Here is a 23,594-nt window from a genome sequence, read left to right as displayed (position 1 = left end):
ATGAACTCCGGGGCCAATGCATAGAGTCTTTTAGCAATAATAGAGAATCAGCGTGCCTGCAGGGGGTGATCCAATTCTTTCTTGGCCAGTTTGTCGATGGGGTCTGGCACAGGAAGGTAGTGATCTATAGATCTGGGAGATGTGATGACCTTGTGAAATCTGAAGGCCTAACGTGTCCAGAACTCTACGAGCGAGGGGAAGATAGTCAGCCGTATCAAACAGGTGATAGGACGCATCCTCCTCAAGTTCTGCATTATCACTCCACTCATCTCCCTTGGCTTGAAGAGAAGACGATGGATCCTCCAAACCGGAATTCTCATCTCCAACCCTGCCTCTGGCGACACAGAATGGGTTAGGCGAGGATGGAGGAAATACATCACTGCAGCCACAATGAGCCAGAACACTGGAATGTTGTTGATCACTTTGCTGAAGCAATGGAATCGTCTCGGACCGTGACTGGTCTTGTGGTAAGAAGCTCAACATGCCCTTCAACTGCAAGAGAAACTCAGGAGACAAACCCGGTGCAGAAGTCGATGGTTGCCTTGTGGCGGCACCACTGCAGGGGGCTCCTTGGACTGGGGAGACGTATGATCTGTTGTTGATAAAATGGGTTGAGAGGGACATCCCACTGGCTGGGTAGGAAAACCTTCAAATTTGTCATCAGACGATCCGGTAGGTGAATGAAAGAGGGCTGTTAATCTCTGTTGGCCAGCAGCCTCTAAAGACAGGACAGATATGTATCGTGCTCTCTTGGCAGCAGTGTGACAAGATAAGTGTTTGGTTTTAGCGACAGCCTTGGAATGGAGTCTGGGTTGCTTGTGCTTAGTAGACTTGTGAGGTACTGGAGCTGCACCCAGTTGTTGTGCCCTGTAGCATGAGCTGCCTCTGGCTGCTGATCCGCCATCATGTACACACCCACAGGTGGGGGAGAATGTACAATCAACACACACTTCAGTACATGCCTATAGGTGGGGGAGAATGTACTGCCAACACACGCTTCAGTACACGCCCACAGGTGGGGGAGAATGTACCGCCAACACACGCTTCAGTACACGCCTACAGGTGGGGGAGAATGTACAGTCCCAAATGCACTGTAGTAAATAGGTAGGAGAGGTGCAGTGCAGCTGCTGTGCAGATAAGTCGTGTGAGGAGAGAGGTCAGTACATGCCCACAGGTGGGGGAGAATGTACAGCCCCAAATGCACTGTAGCACACAAGGTGCAGAACCACTGCTGTGGAGATGAGCGTTTGCAGGATTTCTTTGTACTTTATTAAATTTTGGAGACTGTCTAATACCTCTGAAACTATGCACACACAAGGAGGTGAGATAGGAAGAAGCAGAGCCTGAACAAAAAAGGCAGGAATTAGGCAATACAAAAATGGCGCCTGCTAAAAAAGAGCAGGAAAACTTCAAAACAAAATGGCGTCCGGGAGGCAAAAGGAAGCAATGGCGGCCAGAGAAGAGCACCTGTGACCTTCAAACAGCAAGCGAGCAGAACTTGGTGCCATCTGAATAAAGAAAGGCAGCTGTGTGCTCCTCATGGCCACAACAGCGAGCTGGAGGGAACCAGCTGCGGTCTCTCACAGGGCCGCAGAAGCGAGCCAGTGTGAGGGGAATGAGATGGAATAATGGCTGCAGTTGGTGCCCAGCAAGGCTGCAACGGGGAGCTTGCAAGGGGGAGCCGCAGGAGCGAGCTCCAAAACGCTGAAAAAACACAGCTACCTCCTCCTACTGGGGTTTAAGGCTGCAAAACGGGACCGCTAAGACTAGAAACCGCCGCCACCGCCTGGGTAGCAACAGAGCTGGCGGCAAGGACAGGCGTTGAGGCTGGGAAGGGGAGCCGCAGCCACGGTCTCCCAGCCAAGGCTCGTCGGACGAGAGACATCTGAGGCCGCCAGGGGAACAGCAGCCGCCGCAACCCCCAACCAAGGGACTAAGGGGGGGAGAAAAAACAAGGAAACCCCCCCAAAAAAACTTCCCAGTCAAATTAAAAAACAGTGAAAGCGGGAAGGGAATGAAAGGATGAAGAAGCAATCAGTCCCACACACTCAATTACTCTCAAAATACACACAAGACTTAGCTATAAACACTACACTAGTAGAATCCAAATGCCTCGGACGAAGGCAAGAACGAACTGGAGTGGGAGGGGCTTGATGCCCCAGGTCTTGACTTCAGTGCATTCTTGCCTTTGGACGCTAGATGGCGCTAATACCCACATGATGGCAGGCTACCTGGGGAAAAGGCCAGTCACCAGAAGGCCACTGTAAGAAGAAAGGGGCCTAGTGTTGTGGAGATGTTAGTTGGGAGCACTCAGGAGTAATGATGGATGCCCCTGAAAGTTGCAATTCTAAACACACTTACTAAGGAACTAAGACCCATAGAACTCAACAAGATTTACTTCTGAATAGATATGGTTTGCATTGTGCTGTTGGTAAAGCTTGACCAGGGATCGTCTGCAAAGATATCCATATTCAAGCAGGGTTGGCAACCCCCTGCCTGGAATGCCCTGCCCCTAATTTTTAACATGGCTGCTAAACTTCTTTATAGATTTCACCCTTCACTTCAAAAAGTGGTTTGAGAAATGGGTAAGAGTAAGAAGATTCTCCACCTTTTTCTGTCTACCCTGTGGGCTACTATAAACTCACTTTGACAGCCAACTCAATTCCAGCGAGTAATAACTGACAGAGAGAAAACACACATGGTTTGCTCTAACTTCACAGGCAGCAGCTTGGGAACAACAAACAACTGCAGCCACACCTCCCAGTATGTGAATTCTCTTTTACCTCTATTGGGCAAGAAACAAACCATCATGCAAACAATAAACTACATCATCAGTGGGTTTAAGGGGGTTAAGCTGAGCGCACGGAAGCACTGTTGTTGCTTCTATGGATGTAAGGGAGTGAGGTTAAAGGTAAAGGAAACGCAAATAGAAAAGAAAATACAGTGTTGATTTCCTTAATGCAATACCATACCAACCACAAGATTCTTAATAGTAAGGCAGAAAACTCAGCATCCCACAACCAGTCAGGATTCCTAATCAAAAACCAAAACTAAAAAAAAACCTGGCAGCCAGTCAGCCAAGGTCACAGAAATCCCCATGCAGCACAATCTGACCTGGGGACTGCAGTTAGTACAGAATGTTGTAGCACAATTGCTGACATGAGTGAGACCCTATCACCACATAATACCTCTGCATTGGTTGCTGATTTGCTACCAGGCCAAGTTCAAGGTGTGCTTTCCATGTTATGGGTGCCACACAGTACTTATTCTGCTCTTGTAAGAAATCAGTCCTTTGGTGTGGCAGCACCTACACTTTGGAACTCCCTGCCTATTGACATTAAGCAGAAGCCTTCATTGAACTCTTATCAGCACCTGCTAAAAACATTTTTGTTTAGGCAAGCCTACCCAAGCATGTAGCAACTATTATGATTTTTAGTTGTTTTTAACTCATTGTTGGTTTTATTATTTTGAATGTATTTAAATACCTGTCTAACTTTTTTTGTCAATAATTTTATTGTTTTAATTCCTTCCAACTGCTTTGAGATTTATTCAATAAAGCAGTATATAAATGTTGTAAATAAAATACATAAATAAATTTTAGAGTCAATGTGGTCCTTGCATCTCTTTCCACTTTTAGGAACAAAGGAAGCTGCCTTATACTGACTCAAGCCATGGTGCCATCTAGCTGACTACTGACGACATGGACTAGCGTTGGCTCTCCAGGATTCCTGGCAATAGTCGTTTCCAAAAACTGAATTTTGGACCTTTGCATGCAAAGCATATGCCCTACCACTGAAATACAGCCCTTCCCCGTTTAAAAAATTATCTTTTAAAATTGTTCTTTACAATTCACTAATGAATGCACATCATACCTAGGGCAGATCCACACCATTCACTTAAAGCACATTCAATACACATTTGAAGCATGTGAATCATACCACAGAATCATGGGAACTGTAGTTTGTTTAGGGTGGTGCAAACTATAACTGTAAGGGGGAAACTACACTTCCCAAGATTCTTTAAGGGAAGTCATGCACTTTAAATGTGAGTTGTATGTGCTCTAAATGTATTGTGTGGATCTACTTCATAAATTTTGCCTGCATGTAAATCATTTTAATTAATTTTTTAAATGTAAATGAGCTATAAAGTTTACTGGGTGACCATGGGCTGTTCACCATCTCTCAGCTAATCTGCCCCTCAGGATGAAAACAACAGAGGGAAAACATGATCACGCCAACGAAGAAGGGCACACTTAAAATGTAGAGGAAATAATATGTACATTGTTTCATAGTATGAAGAAATACTTATATAAGCATGACTAAGATTTTTTATTAGTGCAATCCTATGTTTGTTTACTCAGAAGCAAGTCCCAATGTATTCGGTGGGGCTTACTCAAACACAGAACTGCAAGTGATAAGGAACTTCACTCACCCAACCAAAAATTGACAATCATTCCACTTTAAGCTGTTTTGCAACTGTTTATACTTGTTTTTATGATTACTGGATTTTAAAAGAATTTATTTCTTGTTGTCAGCTGCCTGCATTTCCATTCACCAACCCTACACACACCCATAGAGATATAAAAATACATATACCCCATATTATAGTTTGTTGGCAAAACCAGTTGGTCATTGCAGAACAGTATTAGTTTCCTATATAATAAAAGCAGTGATACCTATGCAAGCCCTGCCTAATTGCTTTAAAAAATAAGATTGAAGGGGGAGAGAAAGATTTACAACACAAACACAATCCTCTCCTATGTTCACTCAAAAGTCCCATTAATTTACAGCACAATCCTAACTGTGTCTACTCAAAAGTAAGTCCTATTGAATTCAATTGGATTTACTCTGGGTATGTGGGATTAGCATTGCTGCTTTACTCCCAGAAAAACGAGTATAGGATTAAATCTTCATATTGGAAAGGTTTCCAAAACACTGCCCTCTTCAACAGCCCAGGAAAATTTAACTTCTTTGACTGCTGCACACAAAAGAGAAAAAGACTTTTGGTACTGCTGAAAGCTATATACTTACTCAAGTTGTGATATTTTCAGATAAGCAGGAAAAAACAACCATTTTCTGGCCTTGCAATGGGTCTAGCTACTGCCTGGAGATCAACAAATCCCTTGTCAATCACAACTCTTACTTCACTTATTGGCTACAAACCTGAAAGGGCGGGGTTAAAGCAGCCAGCTACAACCTCATTTAACAGAAGTTAGGGGGACTGACATTTTGGTGTGTATCTCGTGAACCAGACCACCTAGAAATGTAATTTTTTAAAAAATGAAAGCTGAGACTCAGGAGATCAAGGTGACTCACCCAGAGACTTGGAGAGGACCCCAAAAATCCAGAGTCTCCAGGCAAAACCAAGAGTCCTGGCAACCCTAGTAGTAAGGGAAGCCTTATTTTCCTAATCTATTAGTTTGCTTCATAAAACATTATGTATTTATTGTACAGCAATATTTGTATTTTGGAATTTTGATCCCCATTCCCTTTACAGACTATTCTGTTGGCACACACTTAAAGAAACCTGAAAAATAACTCATCCCCTACCCCTGCTTTTAGATGTTTTCGCACTCAAATGCAACACATAATTGATCACAGCCCTGGAGCTGGCATAGCAGAACAACCTGTTTTTCTGGGTTTCACAAACAGTTGGGCTGTAGATGCAGTTGTGGCTACACTACCAGTTAAGTATCACTGCTTCCCGGCCAGGGTCAGGATTGTGTCCTTAGTGTTACATTTAAGTCAGGGAACTTAGTTTAAAATAAATTTTGCTTGGTTTAACAAGTCAGCTTCATAACCCATGGTTTATATGAAACCAGAGTTTGTTTTAAACCAGGGTCCCAGGTTCCAAATAAAACCAAACTGGGTTTGCAGTGCAGGACGAGGAGACAGGATGGGACTGTGTGAGCCCAACGCTTTAATTCATTGAGGCACATCCATGTAGTGTTAAACGATGATTTAGGATTATGTGCAAGTTTGGCCTATGGTTTGTGTGCTAACCTTTCTTTCCATGAATAAAGGAAATTTCTATTCACAAGAGAGTCATGTTCACAAAAGTGAGTGCTACTCCAATAATGCATATCGCCTTCTGTTCACTCAACAAAAAGTTAGCATCCAGGTCAGAAATATATTGTCACTATGACTAGGATCCCAACAGTTATTTTACATATGCTCAAGGGCTTGCACAGATCTAGAAAAACATCCAACTTTTCTTTTTGAAAAGCAGCCTCACATGACATCACACTTTTTCTAAAATTCTGAATTTCAACAGCAATTTGCCATATGGTATAGGGGACTGCTATTTGAGCAACACCAACTTGTTGGACAAGTGGGACTACTTGCATTGTTGTTGTTGTTTTAATTCTGGTCTACATATATGTTACCTTTATGGCCCAAGTCATTTGAAGCAGGGAATGTTCTCCTACTTAAAAGAATCTGTTAACTGATTGTACTGAGTTAGGTAGCCCTTTTTAAAAAACAAAAAAAATTGCTTTCATCAATAGAATTTAGAAAAAAAATACATTATGAAATCTTGCAAATTCTGAAAATTTCTTCTGTCTATGCCATTAAGGGGTTTAGCATACATGACTTTCCAGAAACAAACTTACCTTGGAGTTCCCATAAATCTCTGCGATCTAAGTTGTTCAGTCACATACAAAGACGCTGCTGTTACAAGTAGCTCCCTTTTTTCAGAGTCTTTCAACGTGTGTCCTAAGGTTTCAAAATCAATTTTCAAAACTGTTATATGCAATAGAGGCATATTTACAAGATTTCATCCCCTGCCCTGCAGTTCTGCTTGAATTTTCATGGAAGCTTAAAGATGGAATAAAACAATAAATTACACTAAAGACTAAGAGCAGCAAAGAAAAAAGGGGGAATGGATTAAAAACCAGTAGCAATTAGATTCAAACATTTTAGAAGGAAATAGATTTTTGTCAGCCCAAAAAGCTAGAAGTCTGGGCATTAGATATCCCTCCCTGAGCAGAGAGTTTCACAAGTAAGATGCCACCACTGAGAAGCCTATTTCCATGGTGGCCATCCACCTTACCTCAGAAGGCAGGAGAACCCCTAAAAGTGCATCTGAAGCGGACTTCAGTTAAGATATTTTGAGTAGGAATAGGCAGTCTTTTACATATCTAGGTCTCTCCATTTACCTTGTTCTCATGCCCCACTTACAGAAATAAGTTAGCCCAATGGATATTCTTAAGCCACAGCAGAAACACCAAATGTATTTGATCCAAACTATGAAGCACTCTGCAGAAAAGAATTTTCAACGCTGAATTTCAGCACTTTACTAATGAATTCATACTAACAATAAATGTTGAACACAATTGTACAATAGAAGAATGGAAATACAACTACAGCATTGTGAGACATACTGCAACCCATCTTGATAAATTCATGTGGGCATTTGAAGCTCTTGAAGCAGCATAGGTTTCAGTTCTTTATTTGCTAAAGCAAGGACAGTTAACTTGTTCACAGTGGAAGGCCACGTGTCAGCAGTTTCTCAGAGCCCACACACAGGACTGTGGGATATAGAGGGTTGGAAATGTAAAGAGATGTCCATAGTGTTACAAAGCCTCTGGGTCTTACATCAAGAGGAGTATGAGCCAGGTCATAAGCAGCATCCAAGTTGCTCTTGTGCTGTTTTGGCTATGGGTAGCATCAATCCTCAAGCAAATTCACGCTAGTGCTGCATTCCTCAAGTAAATAGGTCTAAAAGATTTGTTCCCTGTCTCTAAAATCCTGGCCTCTTGTCCTGCCTAACAGATACATGAAAGAGGACTACAGGGAGGAGAGAAGGAATCTGGTGAATGTGACACTGCCTGTATGCTACCACTTGACCAATCCTGTAGTAAAATGATACAAACTTCCCTTGCTATAACAGTGGTACAGTCCATCAGCTCTAGAGGGAAAAACTATAGCAAATTATCTATTTTGCTTTTGCAGTATCCAACTTATTCTAGACATTTTGTAGATTACAGGTGACTCTGGCCATGGGCTGGTGGGTATTTTCCCGAAGTCAGGTGTCCCAACTTCAAAAGGAAAGAATCAGGAGCACATATACACCAAATTCTTTTCTTTCTTCCTTTGCAAGTGCAAAGCCGCACCTGCAAAGGAAGCTTTTTTCCCTCTGCAGCCTAGCTTGAACTCAAATCAGGTTGCAAAGGAAGATTCTTGCCAAAATGGGGCTTGCAACACTGACTGCAACCCCAACTTTTAGCAGGCATTGCCTGCGCTCTGGCACCATATGCAAGCCCCTCCTGTCAATGAACCATCAGGAGTGCCCTTAGGCCCCCAGTTGTTCATTTGCAGACACATTTTTGCCTGCACCTCACTTGATCTCCTATGGCATCATATATAGGGCAGGTGGGCATTGTTTGGGGAAAATACCCACCTGCTCACAGGCCCCCATGCCTGCTTTAGATTTATGGCAACTGCTCACCCAAAAAAGGTCAAGGTTATGAAGCTACAGAGGTTTCTTTAGAAGACCCTGCATGAAAGAATCCCTGTATAAATCTGGGGCTTCACTAACCGCTAATGGAACACTATTTCATAATATGCTATCATCTTTTTGATTTTTCTCCCAAATCATCAACACTGTAAGGTTATTTTGCTTGATATTCATAAAAGGAGAGGAGCAAAGCAGAAACCTTCTCATCTCCACCTATTGAAAGGACACAGGATCATACCAGTTACAGGATGTGTGGTATTATATGGAAGCTTATGGAAAATCCATCACTACAGCATGCAAAGCAATAGAAAGAACATTTTTTTTAAAAAAGCTGTTTTGTGTTGATGAAAGCTGACACATGAGGAACATGTATACTTGAAAATTAGCCTGAACATGTGTCAAGTACTCCACTCCAAGTAAAAATTTAATTAAAAGTTGCCAGCTGAGGTTAATAGGAAAGCTGTCAAGATATTTCATAGAATTAAAAGAAGTCGTAAAAAATAATGTTTATTTTATTGATCCCTGAATTTAAAAAAACTTTTTTTTTCTAACACATGGGTACTTTTTGTTATACAAGCCCATTAGAAAAACCATCATAATCAGACACCATATTTTTGAACATAAAAGGAATGGTTGATCTCAGTGTTCTTAACTTCACAAGAAACAAGGCATGGTAAAATTGTCTTTCTGAAACTGACAGCTTGATTATATAAATGGGCACAGGATTTCACACACCCAGATTTGGGTGGACACAGTGCCATGTCTTTTTTTCTACTGCTTTACTTTCATCTCCCATGGAAAGCCTTGTAATTTTTTTAAACAACTCAGGGCGAGTTCACAGGGCCATTTCCAGGTGGCTTTTCTTTCAGTGACCTCACTTTACACTGAACCACATACACAAAATACCACAGGGACCAGAAATACCCAGAATTGTACAGTGATTTCCACAATTCTAATGGCACCAAAATTACTGCGGTAATCACAGAAATCACAGCTGAAGTGCATCCTTTCATCACCAGTTTACACAGCACTGTCTCCATGCAATTATGTGAACATTTGCACTTGAAGACAAACACGCATATAAAATTTTGGAATAAAAATGATTATATGTACACAAGTAGGACTGTTACTTTTCATTAATACTTGTATTGTTAATTAATAGATTGTACTGAAGAGAACCTAGCTTTTATTTGGTGCTTAGTAAATATTAATATATAAAGCAGGTTTGAGATCAACACTCTCTTTAAATAAAAATTTCTAGAGCTTTTTGGTTTAGGATAAAGTGAGACAGAATATTTTTCTAAAGTTGTTCTGCAACTGTACAAGCTATAATCCTAAAAAGGACCTGAACCATGATTCAAAATTAGTGGCTTCTAAGTCATTTTATAATTTTGTACGCTCTCTCAATTTTGTTAGCAGTATTATAAATTTGGATCACCCAACATTACTAAATTAATTGCTATCAGATCTGCTCACGTAAAGCTCAATATGAATAAACTGGCAATTAGTACTGCACAGTCCATGAGAGGAATGGTATTTCGTTAAGTACAGGATCATCTCACAGGGAAAAACAGTAAAGATATATTTGGGAAATTAGAGAAAATGGCCATAATTTGTTATTCTACTACAAAATGTTGTAATATGTAATGTTATGACCTCTAGCCTGCACCATGAGAGGGAAGCGAGTTAAGCAAACCAGCTAATTTAGCTCCTCCTGTGTTCCTCACTTCTGCCACAAAGTGGAAGCCTTTATTTTCTGGCCATCTCCACTAAACAGCCCTATAACCTATGTAACTTACCTACTGGCCCAGCCTACTCACTGTTCTGGGTAAGGCAACTAGGAATGGAGTGAAAATGAAGGCATCAGATCAAAGTTGAAACAATAACAAATTTAAATTTTACTGAAACTTTTGAAAAGCAGCAACGTAACAGGTATTGTGATATTTCCAAAAGGGAAAAAAAGATTTCAAAACAGTTTTACCTGTTTATCATAATATTAAAACATAAAAATGCATCCATCTAAACATAGTCTAGACCATTTCCTGACTTAAACCAAGTCCTAGCAATAACACAATTTCAGCTCATTCTAGTCAATTAGCAGTGCAGCTTCCAGTGTTCTTGTCTTCAGCTCAGCTTCTTTTTGTCCCTGGAATCTGAGTTCTCCACAGTACTCTGTTGTGGATTCTTCTGATTTTTAGCCTTCAATCTCTTGAATTTCCCAACAACTCTCCAACACTAACATTGCTCTTGCCCACTTCACTTACGTACACTATTATTCACCTGTCCAAACTGTTAGCTAATCAGAATTGCATTAGTTTTACATTTCAAGTTCCCACAGTACTTAGCTTTGTTTTTCCCCTTTAAGTTTACAGTAATTTTTTTGGGCTGACCTTCTGAACTTCCTGTTATTTTTTAACATCCTGGTAAGAATAGCCTTTAAGCATGAAGTAACCATTTTACAACTAAGAACAGAACACAAAATGGCTGAACAGATTCTGTCCTTCACAACACAATACAGTGTAAAGCGTTGGTTACACAATCTGAGCTAGGCTGACTGCTTACATGTTGCCAAAAAATAGAAAATACATTTTTTAAAAAGAGGATACAGATCACAAAAACAAAAACAAAACCCTGCAGATGCATACAGGGGGAAATTTAGAAATAACTGCTATCAGTTAAATAAAAATTCAGTACATCCCACCATAGAAGGGAAGACTGTGACTAGGTGAACTGTCTGCTGTACAAGTGCTAAGTGCTGGTGGGCAACTTCAAGGCTCTTTTCCCTTCCTGTGGGTCTTTTATCTTTAAACAAGACTTTGAGCAGACAGCCCTTCAAATAGAGGACTGTTCTCTTTATAACGCAGGAAACACCATCATCCTATACTGAAATCACTAATTTAAGAACAGAAAATGTTAAATCTCTGCAGCATAATTTACATAATGGTCAACAAATTCAGCGTAAAATTTTGCTAAAGCAAGAACAAATAAAGCCACAATAATAGCGCCTCAGTATTCTTCTTATCAAGTGGCAGACCAATATTTTATCTTTAATATACCTGGGAGATATTCTCCCCGCACCCCCCAACAAAAACTGTTAACAACTAAACAATAAGAAAGATCTTCACTCTTACTATTTAATTATCACCACAGACATATATGGGAATCTCACGAAATCTCCCCTTGTTGTTGTTGTTATGTGCCTTCAAGTCAACTACAACTTATGGTGACCCTATGAATCAGCAACCTCCAACAGCATCTGTTGTAGGGTTGTCAGGCTCAGGGCTTGAGAATGATTATGTATCTTTAAGAGAAGAAAAAATTCAGCCAAGTGCAGGTTTTCTTGCAACACTGTAATGGGAAAAACCTCAAGGTGAAATTCTCCCTTCTCTCTGCACAACTTTTAAAGATACAGAAGTCCACTTGGAGGCTGGGCCTGGCATCCCTAATCTGTTATGAACCACCCTGTTCAGATCTCATAAGTTCAGGTCTGTGGCTTCCTTTATGGAATTAATCCATCTCTTGTTTGGCCTTCCTCTTTTTCTACTCCCTTCTGTTTTTTCCAGCATTATGGTCTTTTCTATTGAATCATGTCTTCTCATGATGTGTCCAAAGTATGATAACCTCAGTTTCATCATTTTAGCTTCTAGTGACAGTTCTGATTTAATTTATTCTAACACCCAATTATTTATCTTTTTCGCAGTCCATGGTATCTGCAAAGCTCTCCTCCAACACCACATTTCAAATGAGAAGATTTTTCTCTTCTCCGCTTTCTTCACTGTCCAATATTCACATCCATACATAGAGACTGCGAATACCATGGTCTGAATGATCCTGACTTTAGTGTTCAGTGACACATCTTTGCATTTGAGGAACTTTTCTCGTTCTCTCATAGCTGCCTCCCAGTCCTAGCCTTCTTCTGATTTCTTGACTATTGTCTCCATTTTGGTTAATGACTGTGCCAAGATATTGATAATCCTTGACAAGTTCAATATCCTCATTGTCAACTTTAAAGTTACATAAATCTTCTGTTGTCGTTACTTTAGTCTTTTTGATGTTCAGCTGTAGTCCTGCTTTTGTGCTTTCCTCTGCATTCATTTCAAATTGTTACTCGTTTCCGCTGGTAGTATGATATAAAATTAATTACATACCACCCTCTAACAAAGTATCAGGCCAGTACACAGCAATGTAAACCCTTTTTTTATTATTGGATGAATATTATTTGAAAATGGACTCAGGACCTGACTTTTGGAGAGAATCTGACTATTACTAGAAGAATATAGAGAAATAAGAAAAATAAGAGAGAGAATTTACAGTGGCTAGGTTCCAAATGATGCTATTTTTTGTAAGTAAGGAGAGATTTTGGATACTCTGTTTAGTGCAAATAAATTAGGAGTGCTCTTCCTGCTCTTGGTAAATCCTTGCAACTGAGTAAGTAGCCAACTTTCCCTTATGCAGATTTGCTGTGAGAGATTCCTGCAACCAATGTAATCAATACTTTCATAGTATGCCAGCATTTACAAGGTTAAGATGGGGCACAGCATGTCCTCCCAACCAGGTCACTTTCTCACCCTTCCTCTGGGTCCATTTGGATCCCAGATTCACTTTTCATTGTGTTATTTACACATAAGTAGACCAACAGGGTGGTTTATAACAGATGCTATTGGAGGTCACTGATTCATAGGGTCACCATAATTCATAACTGACTTAAAGACATATAACAACAACAGACCAACAGGGGTGTCCCTCTGGGACATTGCCACAAATTTTACCCTGTCCAAGGTCCCCAAAGTTCAGCCAGTTACTACCTACTGTTTTCCTTTTGGAAGGAAGCAACAACCTGGGATCCAAAAATACCCCAGAAATTGTTTGTTTACTCAATATGCATAGAGAAAGGGCCAACATATATTACTCAGCAAAAATTCTACCTCTTCTGAATAAATGTTTTTTGGCTCAAGGTGTTTTGGTATTGTCAAGCAGACTTGTGGTGACAAAAAAATGGTCTCTGGGTACAAAGTAGGGTTGCCAGGCTCAGGGCCTGAGAATGATTATGTATCTTTAAGGGAAAAGAAAAAAGGCCAGGCCTGTCAACCAAGAGGTCTTCTGTATCTTTAAAAGTTGTGCAGAGGGAAGGGAGAATTTCACCTTGTGGTTTTTCCCATTACAGTGTTGCAAGAAAATCTGCACTTGGCTGAATTTTTTCTTCTGTTAAAGATACAGAATCATTCTCAAGCCCTGAGCCTGGCAACCCTAGTACAAAGTGACCCCATCCTTTCACTGGAAATCTCATTGGGATACAAATATACCCCAAGGTCAGCCAGTGTGATTTTTTTCCCAGGTCTGGATGAAGGGTTGATTCAACAGTTCTTGCTATAAAAAAAATGTTTTGCTTCAAAGCATCATCAATTGGACTTCTAAAAGCCAAGCTGAATTTGAGTCTTCCTTAAAGCTGAGGAAAATCATTACTTTGATTTTTTGAGATATTATTGGTTAAATAGTAAACTTACAGGGATAAACAAACATTTAAGTTCAAAAAATAAATTTAAAACTATGTCAGATCAAGGGAGGAAATGCAAACATCTCACCCATCCCCAAGACAAAACATTTTCTATTGGGGACCAACCTTTAAAGCCATCAGGATACACGTCAGGAAGAAACTTCGTGTTGACATCTCCCTGGACAAAGCGTGGATGGATTATCACTTCCCGTAATAAGGCAATATTGTGGGCTACACCTGAAAGGAAAGGAACATTTAGTCATATTAGATTACTGTGTCCTGGAATAGCAGGGGGTACCTGGAATATAATGAATATACTATGCAGACATATTTGGAGAGCTGCTTGAAGTGGGTAGACAACTAAAAGCACCCCAACAGTAATGAAAGATCCAGATATGAAATGTCCTAGAAAATTATATTTTACAGTACTGCAGCTATTCAGTGTGGAATTCACATTTAAACACAACAAAACAAGAGTAAACAGTTAAATATTTAAGTGATACACAAGTAGTAGCAAAACATCACAATGCTTTAATCTGCCTGTGCTTTTTTGGTAATAGAAACAATGCTACTGGAAAGAATACCGGAGGACAGGACAGGGAAGAGGAGGATTTTTAGACTAAAATTAGCATTTCCTGTTTCTGTTCTTCTACTTGGGAAGTATCAACAGGCTTTCTGTCCACTTTGGGTTGAAACAGTTCTAAGATTCTCTTACCCTGTGATTTTTAATATTTTATTTTAGCTTCTTGTTTAACCAGTATTAAGACTCTTCTTTATAGTCTGTGCATCTTACTGATAAAACTTAAGGGCTAGTTCTTTAACAATAAACACATCATAACTTGATATATTATAAAATGTTGGGCATTTGGTTAAGCTTAGTCAGTCCACCTGCTAACACTGAAACTCATATTCCTATGTTAAGTGCAGTAAAATATTTTGTAACTAGACCATGGAATCAAAACAACTTTGAATGCCATTGAAACAAAAATAATCCATACTTAGTGTAACAAAAAATCCCAGACAAATATTATTTCCTTAATCTTATCTGTATTGCCTATGTGAAGAAAAGCCACCTATGAAAATACTACAATACAGATTTGTGTCCCAAGTGTATATTCAGCAGTTATGTACATATTGCCACAAGTGTTCCCAGACTGAGTAAAGGCAAAAATATTATATATTACAACTAAAAGACACAATCCACATTTTTCTTGCCCAAATTGCTCTAAGTTGTTTGGTGATATCACTGTCAGTCATCAGCTTTTATTGAGTGCCCCAACATCTAAAACCAAGTATTATTTTAATTCATTCCAAACTAGGTGTATGAGAGAAATCAGAAGTTCCTGTAATTACAACTTTGAAACTCAATTAATGGAGTTCAAGGAAGAGGAAGCACTAAGAGCTAGTATCATGACAATGTAAATCAGCATTGCAATGTGGTTTTCCCCCTTTCTGTAGGAACTCATAAGGCTATCCTAAGCTATTTCTAACACTTCTAAACTTGGATGCTTAAGCAAACCTACTCCAACAAGCAAATTAATAGCTATGGTGCTACAGCCTCAACCATAAGTTATCTAGTACTCAAGACTTCAGAATTTTCAAAGTATGATTTGCAGCTTAGCATGACCTCAGTGAAAGTTCACAAGGTATCCCCCCATCTGTGTGAATAACTATGAGGCTACAGAAATCTGGACCCCTAGAGGAGTTTACACTTGGATACCTGCTGCTTCTAAAACAGCAGCCAGACATTAACCCCCACATCCTCACAGGATCAAACAGAGGCCAGCCTCCATGCACATTGAACTATATATTATATCCACCCTGCAATTATATTTCCTTCTGTTAATCCAAGCAATTGAGACGGAAGCCACAAATACTGGAAACCTAAATGAAAAAATATAATTTCTGTACTATTCATTTATTCATGATGCAAAAATAATTGGTTTCAGAAAATAGGACTGATGTTGCAGACTTGTTCCAAGAAGCCAGGAAAACACAAAAGGTAGGATTTTTAAGTCCACACATCACAGTAGAATAAAGTCTCTCTCTTGTTGTTATTATTAATGATTCAGTTTATTAGTCACTTAACACATAACAAGTATCCAAGCAACTTGCAAAATTTGGTTATAAAAATTATTTAAAGCATAAAGGAATGGCATGAAATCAGAAAAAGATTATATTATAATAAAATCCACACAATAATCTATAAAAACACCCCCCCAAAAGCAGCTAAACAACAGCATGAACAGACAGCAAAATCATCATAATCTTTCAAATACCTAGGAGAAGAGGTATGTTTTTAACCTGGTGCCAAAAGGATGTTAATGATGGCACCAGGTAGATGCCATCCTTCCCAAGTTTAATATATATATATTTTCCCTGGCAGTTCTGTGATCATGGCTGGTAACTGTACTAATAAAATATCTGATCAGGAACATTCCCCGTTCCTCAGTCCCAATCACTTCTTCTGCATTAGACTGTATAATATACAAGACAATGAATGGCCGTCACTGTGCGTTTGTGTGTAACACCTTGGACTGAAACAAAAGTGATAATACATCATCAACTTTAAATATTGGGAGGGGGGTAGGGGCAGAAAGGAACATCAAGAGACTTGTCCGTATGCCCTTTATCACCAAATAGTGGAAAACACATTGTAAAAAATTATACAGAAATGGCATGAATGCAATGATCTACGAGTCATAGAATTTAATTAGTAAAATTCAGAATAAGCCGACTGTTGTACCTCATCATTCATGGAAAACATTCTTCAGTGTAAATATTTACTGACACTAAACATATTCTGTGTTGATTAGCCCTTTTTACAATATTAAGCTTCTGTCAAATTGACATTCAGAAAACACAAATCTGCATTTATCCATATAAACTTAATTGGTGTCCTACATGTCTCTCCATAGATAAACAATTCAATATATTTAACTTGCTGAGAATTTTAATTGTGTTAAGTGGAATGGAAAGAACTTTATTTGCATAGTTATTAGCTGCAAAAGCATTAAATTCATTTTTATGAGAGATTTAAATTACATAATGATAATTGAGCATTGCTATTTTGCAAGACTATCTTAGAAATGTGCTGTACATGTTGACATTTAATAGGTATTCCATTTTATTTAAATAGTACTAAAGGGAAAAAGGCCGAGAATTAAGATCTTCTATGTTCAGCTTTTCCATACGCCTTCTAAAACTGATTATGAAAAATAACTAAAAGAAATAAACCTGCTCACTGCCAACTATGCAAATCTATGGTCACTGCAAATATTTCATGCTTTCAACAATGCTGCATTTGTCAGATACAAATATACATCCTTGACCTATATGAAACAAATTTGTGGAAGACACATTTCACTTGGTAATTATGTGCAGGTTAACGTCATTTTAACACAAGGGTAGGCAACCTCTTTGGCTCCACGGGTCATTTCCTTATCAGGATCTGCCTCGGTGGGTCAAATTTGATAGTTAAGTAGGGCTGCCCACCTACCAATCACATGGCCTTATTATGATATCACATGACTGACAGTTGGGCACGGCCGCCTACCTGTCAATATCCCTTGTGCTCCCCTTAAGTTTCCAAGACTTGGGACTTAAAGGGAAAGGAGACTTGCAAAAGCCTTTTCCAAGTTTTGAGCTACCTCTCAAGAAGCATTTTCAGGATCCATAAGGCTAAATGTTGGACGATTCAGAACAGATAAAAGGAAATACTTATTCACTGTACAGTTAAACTCTGGAATTCACTACAATATATAGTAATGACCACCAATCTGGATGGCTTTAGAAGTGATTTAGACAAATTCATGGAGGATAAGGCTATCAATGTCTACCAGCCAAGGATGGCTATATACTATCTCCACCATTGGAGGCGGTATACCTCTGAATACCGGTTGCTGGAATCACAAAGTGGAGAGAATGCTGTTGCGTTCATATCCTGCTTTTGGGCTTCCCACAGGCATCTGGTTGGCCACTATGAGAACAGGATGCTGAACTAGATCCATCTGTGGTTTAATCCAGCAGGGCTTCTCTTTTATTTTCATGTATTTTAGGATCGTACATGCACAATGGAATGTTTAACCTTTTGTTTTTCCTTTGACCAGTTCACTGCCATAGATCCAGTTTATAATTCATGCTAAGCCACAGTTAATGGCTTATTACACCCCTAACAGAAGTGGGAGCAACAAACCACAATCCCAGGCTTAGTGTTACATTCATACCAGAAATCATGGTTTGTTTTGCTCAAACAAACAATTAGTATTGTAAAAACAAATTATGGCTTAACATCATGGTTTGTTTGAAACAAAACAAACCACAATCCCTGGTTCAGATGCAACGCTAAGCCAGGCACTGTGGTTTACTGCTCCCACTCAAACTAGAGGAGCAATGTAATAGAAACCATCTGCATGTTCATGGTAAACCATTATGCATGGTTGATTATGACATGCAAACACTGCCATAATATATCACAAACTATTTTCTGAAAATTCCCCATTTTCCAAACCAGTTTGCCACTGAAGGTTAAGTAGCTGCTGTTTCAGGAAAAAAAAGGCCAAAGCTGTCCTGGGCTCACTGGCAGTTATTCCCACAGTTCTTTGTATCTCACCCAATACAAAGGGCCATGGCTCAGTGGAAGGGGAAGGGCTGTAACTCAGTGATAGAGCGTCTGCCTTCTATGTAGAAGGTCCCATGTTCAATCCCCAACATCTCCAGGTAGGGCTGGGAGGGCTCCTGCCTGAAACCCTGGAGAGTTGCTGCCAGTCAGTGTAGACAATACTGACCTAGATGGACCAGTGGTTTGACTCAAGTGTAAGGCAGCTTCCTGTGTTCCTATGCCATATCTTTTCAGACATTAGATTTTAATAGCATGTCTCGTCTCAAAACTATAGTACAAATAATAATAAATAATAAATAAATTTTATTTTTTAGTCGCCTATCTATCCGGGTCAGGGACACTCTAGGCGACGTACAACAGAAGTAAAAAACAATACATATATATCAACACAACCAATTTAAGTTAAAAACCATCCTTCAATTCATATAGCATACAGTTAATCTGTCCCAATCTTGTAGGCCTGCCTGAATAGCCAGGTCTTTAAGGCTAGGCGAAAGCTTGACAAGGAGGGAGCATGTCTGAGATCAAGAGGGAGAGAGTTCCAGAGGGTGGGGGCCACAACAGAAAATGCCCTCTCTCTGGTCCGCACCAGCCTAGCTGTTCTCACCGGTGGGATCGAGAGAAGGTCTGAAGAGGCTGATCTCGTCAGGCAGCATAATCGGTGATTCTGGAGGCGTTCCTTCAGATATACTGGGCCGAAACTGTATAGGGTTTTAAAGGTCAACACCAACACCTTGAATTGGGCCCGGTAAACAACTGGTAGCCAGTGTAGATCTAATAACATTGGGGTGATATGATCCCAGCGACGGCTATGCTTAATCAAGCGTGCCGCCGCATTCTGTACCAGCTGTAATTCCCGGACCGTTTTCAAGGGTAACCCCACGTAGAGCGCATCAAATAGAATACTTCTGTTCTACCAGCGCTCACACAACTACAACTTGTGTGATCCTGCATGATACTTAGAAATAAAGAAATTGCCTCTAAAAAGCAAAACAGAACCCAGAACAGAGAAAAACTGTTCATGTGCAACACCACACAAAGAACAGTATCATGGGAATGCACATGCTGAAGATGACCTCACATCCCATGATTCTGGGACTCTTAGTAACAGCTACGTTCTTAACATGCTGTGCAACTCTTGAACTGGTAGGAGAAAAAGGAATCAGCCAGGAGGAGGGATTTGCATTGGGGAATCAGCACAGAAAGAATTAAATTTCCTTCCCCAGACAGCCCCCCATCAAGAAGCTGCTCTCCATGGTTATTTTTAGCACATGCACAAAAGGTGAGAAATGGATTCATACGTTCACTGTCTATGTTGGCCCTTAGCACTTTAGCAACTAACAATGGCCCTTAGTAACGAACTATGGCCCTTAGTAAATATACGCACCACAGTGCACAAGCTGATTAGGCACATGCAAGAACTTGCAAACATGCAACTGACTTTTTTTCTTCCTTTCTGCAGCTCTTAACATTCCATTGTCCACTGTAGAAACCTAGTTTTTGAAATGGTTGTTGAGTATTCTAATGGGAGATGCATTTCTAGAAAACGTCTGAAGCCCTGCTCCACAAGCAGTTTAACATACAGTTCTCTAGATCAAGACCATTGTGGCTAAAATCTTACTGAGCTTACACCAATAAAACTATGGTGCCTCTGCTTTGGGTATCTATTTTCCTCCTGGACACATACACCAATATGGCTAACATAATTGCATTTTTGAGGTACAGAAGCTGAGCACACAGTGTAATCTGAAGCATCTTGATTCACAAGTAATCGCCAGCTTTAAATTTGGCTTACTTAGTGTTTAGGATGTCAGCCTTGATGGAGCTAAGCCTTTGGCAGGCAGGGGTCCACCCAACCACATTTAGTTTTGACTGCTATGTCCTGCTGGTAGGAAGATTTTAGCCTATCTTGTACGATAGAAGCATTTATTTGGTTTTTCATAAAAATCTAAGGTTCATGTGATTTTTTTTTAAAAAAAAATCAAAATCAAAGTACTCCAAATACATTCTTCTTCATTTGTTTCTCTTGCCATTTTCTCCCAGACCATTTTCCTGTACTTTCCACATGGCTCCCGCTATCACAGCTATGCTTTCTTTCTATTTAATCTAACCCTGGGTCTGGTTCAGCGAATATTTTCTTTTCTTTCTCCCTACTGTTAACCTCCCCTGCCCCGTTCTCTGAAATTTCTGTTTTTGTCTCCTCTTGTTCTTTCCTTCTCTGTGGCCTCTAATAATAGTTCCTGATCTACAACCTAATTGTTTTCAGTGAAGTTTCTGTTCTGTCATTTGTGAGCAACTAAGAGGTTAAAGAAAGAAGAAATTTGCTTTGATTTACCCTAGAGTCTATTCCAACTGATCTAATGAAGATGTGCCTGTGTAGAGCAGAGATCATGGGTGAGGAAACAATGAACATATACTACTCCTTTTTAAATATCAACCATAAATGGCCTGAAATTGAACCTACAATTCCACCAACACTTCCATAGCATGGAACTATATGCTTTGGAATTGTACTCAAGGTCTATTGTAGCTTGTGGTGTTCTTACTGCAGGCAGTGACTAAAATGTGTCTAAAGTAGTACTTGTCACAAGATTCCATACCATTTTTTCCCTGTTAACTATCCTGGTACAAATTTTCACTAGTTTTCCATACGTATGCACTTCATCATCCTAGAAGTGTGGGGTTTGGTTTTGAATTGTTTATCCCAAATGCTGCATTTGCACAATTGCATCCATGCACCTATACTGCCACAATATTTTGGATGGAGTGTGCTGAAAGAACAGATGTGCGTGACACTGAACAAGAACAACTGGCAGGGTTTAAGATCATGATCCTAGTTTCCACACATACAAAAAAACTTTTTTTAAAAAGTTTTAACTTTTTATTTTTTACAGGAAAAGAAAGATCTACATTGACTCAAGAAAAATATACAGCAATCACAACAACAAAAGAAAAAAATGCACAGGATATACTGCTTACAGATAATGGAGTATACTAAATCCTTTTACAATTATTGCTGTCGATGAGAGTCCCTCTCAATTCCTCCCATATATTAACTGTAGATTAAGCAACTAAACTAATTAACTGACTAAATGAACCCTACAAAGGAAGCCATACAGGTAAGTATTTAAAGAGGTGTAAATGCTGTTAAATGTTATGTTTCCGTGATTTGCTATAAGCTGGGAGCCACATCATCATACGGCTGGAACAGCTGAGTGGGACAACATTATCAAATTCCATTCATTTCCTAATGCGTATCAGCACCAGGCAAAGATTGATACCATAATACAGCAAATGTAATCAAGCATTCCATATCCATATATATTGTGCTAGAGGAACTATATTTTATTTATTTATTTAGATTATTTCTATACCGCTTAATATATAGAAAGATCTCTAAGCAGCGTACAGAACAGTAAAATGGACCATTGGTCTCACCTGAAGGGTGATTTTCATAGGACTGCCATCAAGCAGGTAACATAGCTCCACCTATCGTCCAAAGGCAAGAATGTTTTGAAGTCAAGACAAGGGGCATCAGGCCCCTCCCACTCTCCAGTTCATTCTCAGTGAGTCCAAAGAGAGATATCTAAAAATGCAGGAAAAAAGGCCAATGGGCCTACCAGCAAGAACCTAACACAATAGCAATATTCATAATAATATGACTCTAACATAGCGATATAACAGTAATAGCAGTCTTGACTTCACTAGTAAATCTAAATATAATAGTGTAACAGGAATATATAAAAACCCCAGAAAAATATCTAGGTATCCTCCAACTGGGAGGGTCGTGATGGCAGTCCTCCTATGAAAATCACCCTTCAGGTGAGACCAATGGTCCATTTTCCACAGGAGGACTGCCATCAAGCGGGATGTACCAAAGCAGCCCATAACAGGGAGGGACCACCCACATCCTAATCATCATTAAGAACCTGTTGCAAAACTCGCCTGCCAAAAGAGGCATCGGCAGAGGCATAACGATCTATTTTGTAATGCCTTATAAACGAATGTGGGGTAGACCAAACAGCAGCTCTGCAAATATCAGCAACAGGAGCGTTGGTAGCAAAAGCAGCCATAGTGGCCGCTGATCTAGTGGAATGAGCCGTTACTTTAGATGGAACAGGAAGCTTAAGGGACTCATAAGCTAAGGTAATACATGCGCGCAGCCAGCGTGATAAGGTGGAATTAGCTACTTTATGCCCCATAGAACGTGGATGAAAGGATACAAACAAAGACTCAGTTCGTCGTATATCCTGGGTCCAAACATCCAACGAATGCCAAGCCTTCTCTAGAGGATGGGTAGGATTCGGGCAAAAGGAAGGAAGAACAATATCCTGGTTGCAATGGAAAACTGAATTGACCTTGGGACGGAAGGATCAGTCTTCAGCACAACAGAGTCCTTGTGAAAAACACAGAGATGGCGGGCAGAAGACAATGCGCCCAGTTCCGAAACTCGTCTCGCAGAGGTGATTGCGATCAGGAACAGGACCTTGAATGACAACAGATGTAAAGGCACAGTCCTAAGGGGTTCGAACGGAGGGCGTTGTAAAGCCTGCAGAACCTTCGACAAACTCCATGAGGGAAAGCGGTGGAATACAGCCAGTGAGCGTAGAGCGGTTCCCCTCAGAAAACGTTTGATGAACGGATGCGAGGCAATAGTAGCACCAGCGGAGGACACTGAGAGAATGGACGACAGAGTGGACGCATGTCGACATAAGGTGTTGGGTCTAAGCCCCATCATGAGGCCCCTATGAAGGAATTGCAGCACCTGTTGTATTGTGGCCTGGGAAGGATCGAGGTGCTGGGACTGACACCACCTGGAGAATGCCACCCAAATATGTTGATATATACGAGTGGTAGATGGTTGTCTCGAGGCCAATATAATGTCAATAACAGCGTCAGACAGGCCAGCAGACCTCAAATGTCCCCATTCAAAAGCCACGCTGTTAGGTTGAGCCAATTGGGGTCCTGATGCCATACTGGGCCCTGGGATAAGAGGTCTGGCCTGACTGGGAGAGTCCAAGG

At 40.1% G+C, this 23,594-nt stretch overlaps 1 protein-coding gene across 3 annotated transcripts in view; it reads right to left on the bottom strand.

The window, feature by feature from the left end:
- The window catches only part of PCCA (propionyl-CoA carboxylase subunit alpha), a 437,395-nt gene that overhangs the window by 189,912 nt on the left and 223,889 nt on the right, over nt 1–23,594 (bottom strand). For all 3 annotated transcript variants that reach the window (XM_061626591.1, XM_061626592.1, XM_061626590.1), the window contains 2 exons: nt 14,078–14,188; nt 6,611–6,713 (listed from right to left, as the gene is read on the bottom strand). In XM_061626591.1, coding sequence (XP_061482575.1) covers nt 6,611–6,713; nt 14,078–14,188 — 214 coding nt within the window. The remainder of the gene's footprint in view (nt 1–6,610; nt 6,714–14,077; nt 14,189–23,594) is intronic.

The sequence above is a fragment of the Rhineura floridana genome, chromosome 5 (genome assembly GCF_030035675.1).
Source record: "Rhineura floridana isolate rRhiFlo1 chromosome 5, rRhiFlo1.hap2, whole genome shotgun sequence".
NCBI lineage: Eukaryota > Metazoa > Chordata > Lepidosauria > Squamata > Rhineuridae > Rhineura > Rhineura floridana.
This window is presented reverse-complemented; position numbering and strand designations above follow the sequence as displayed.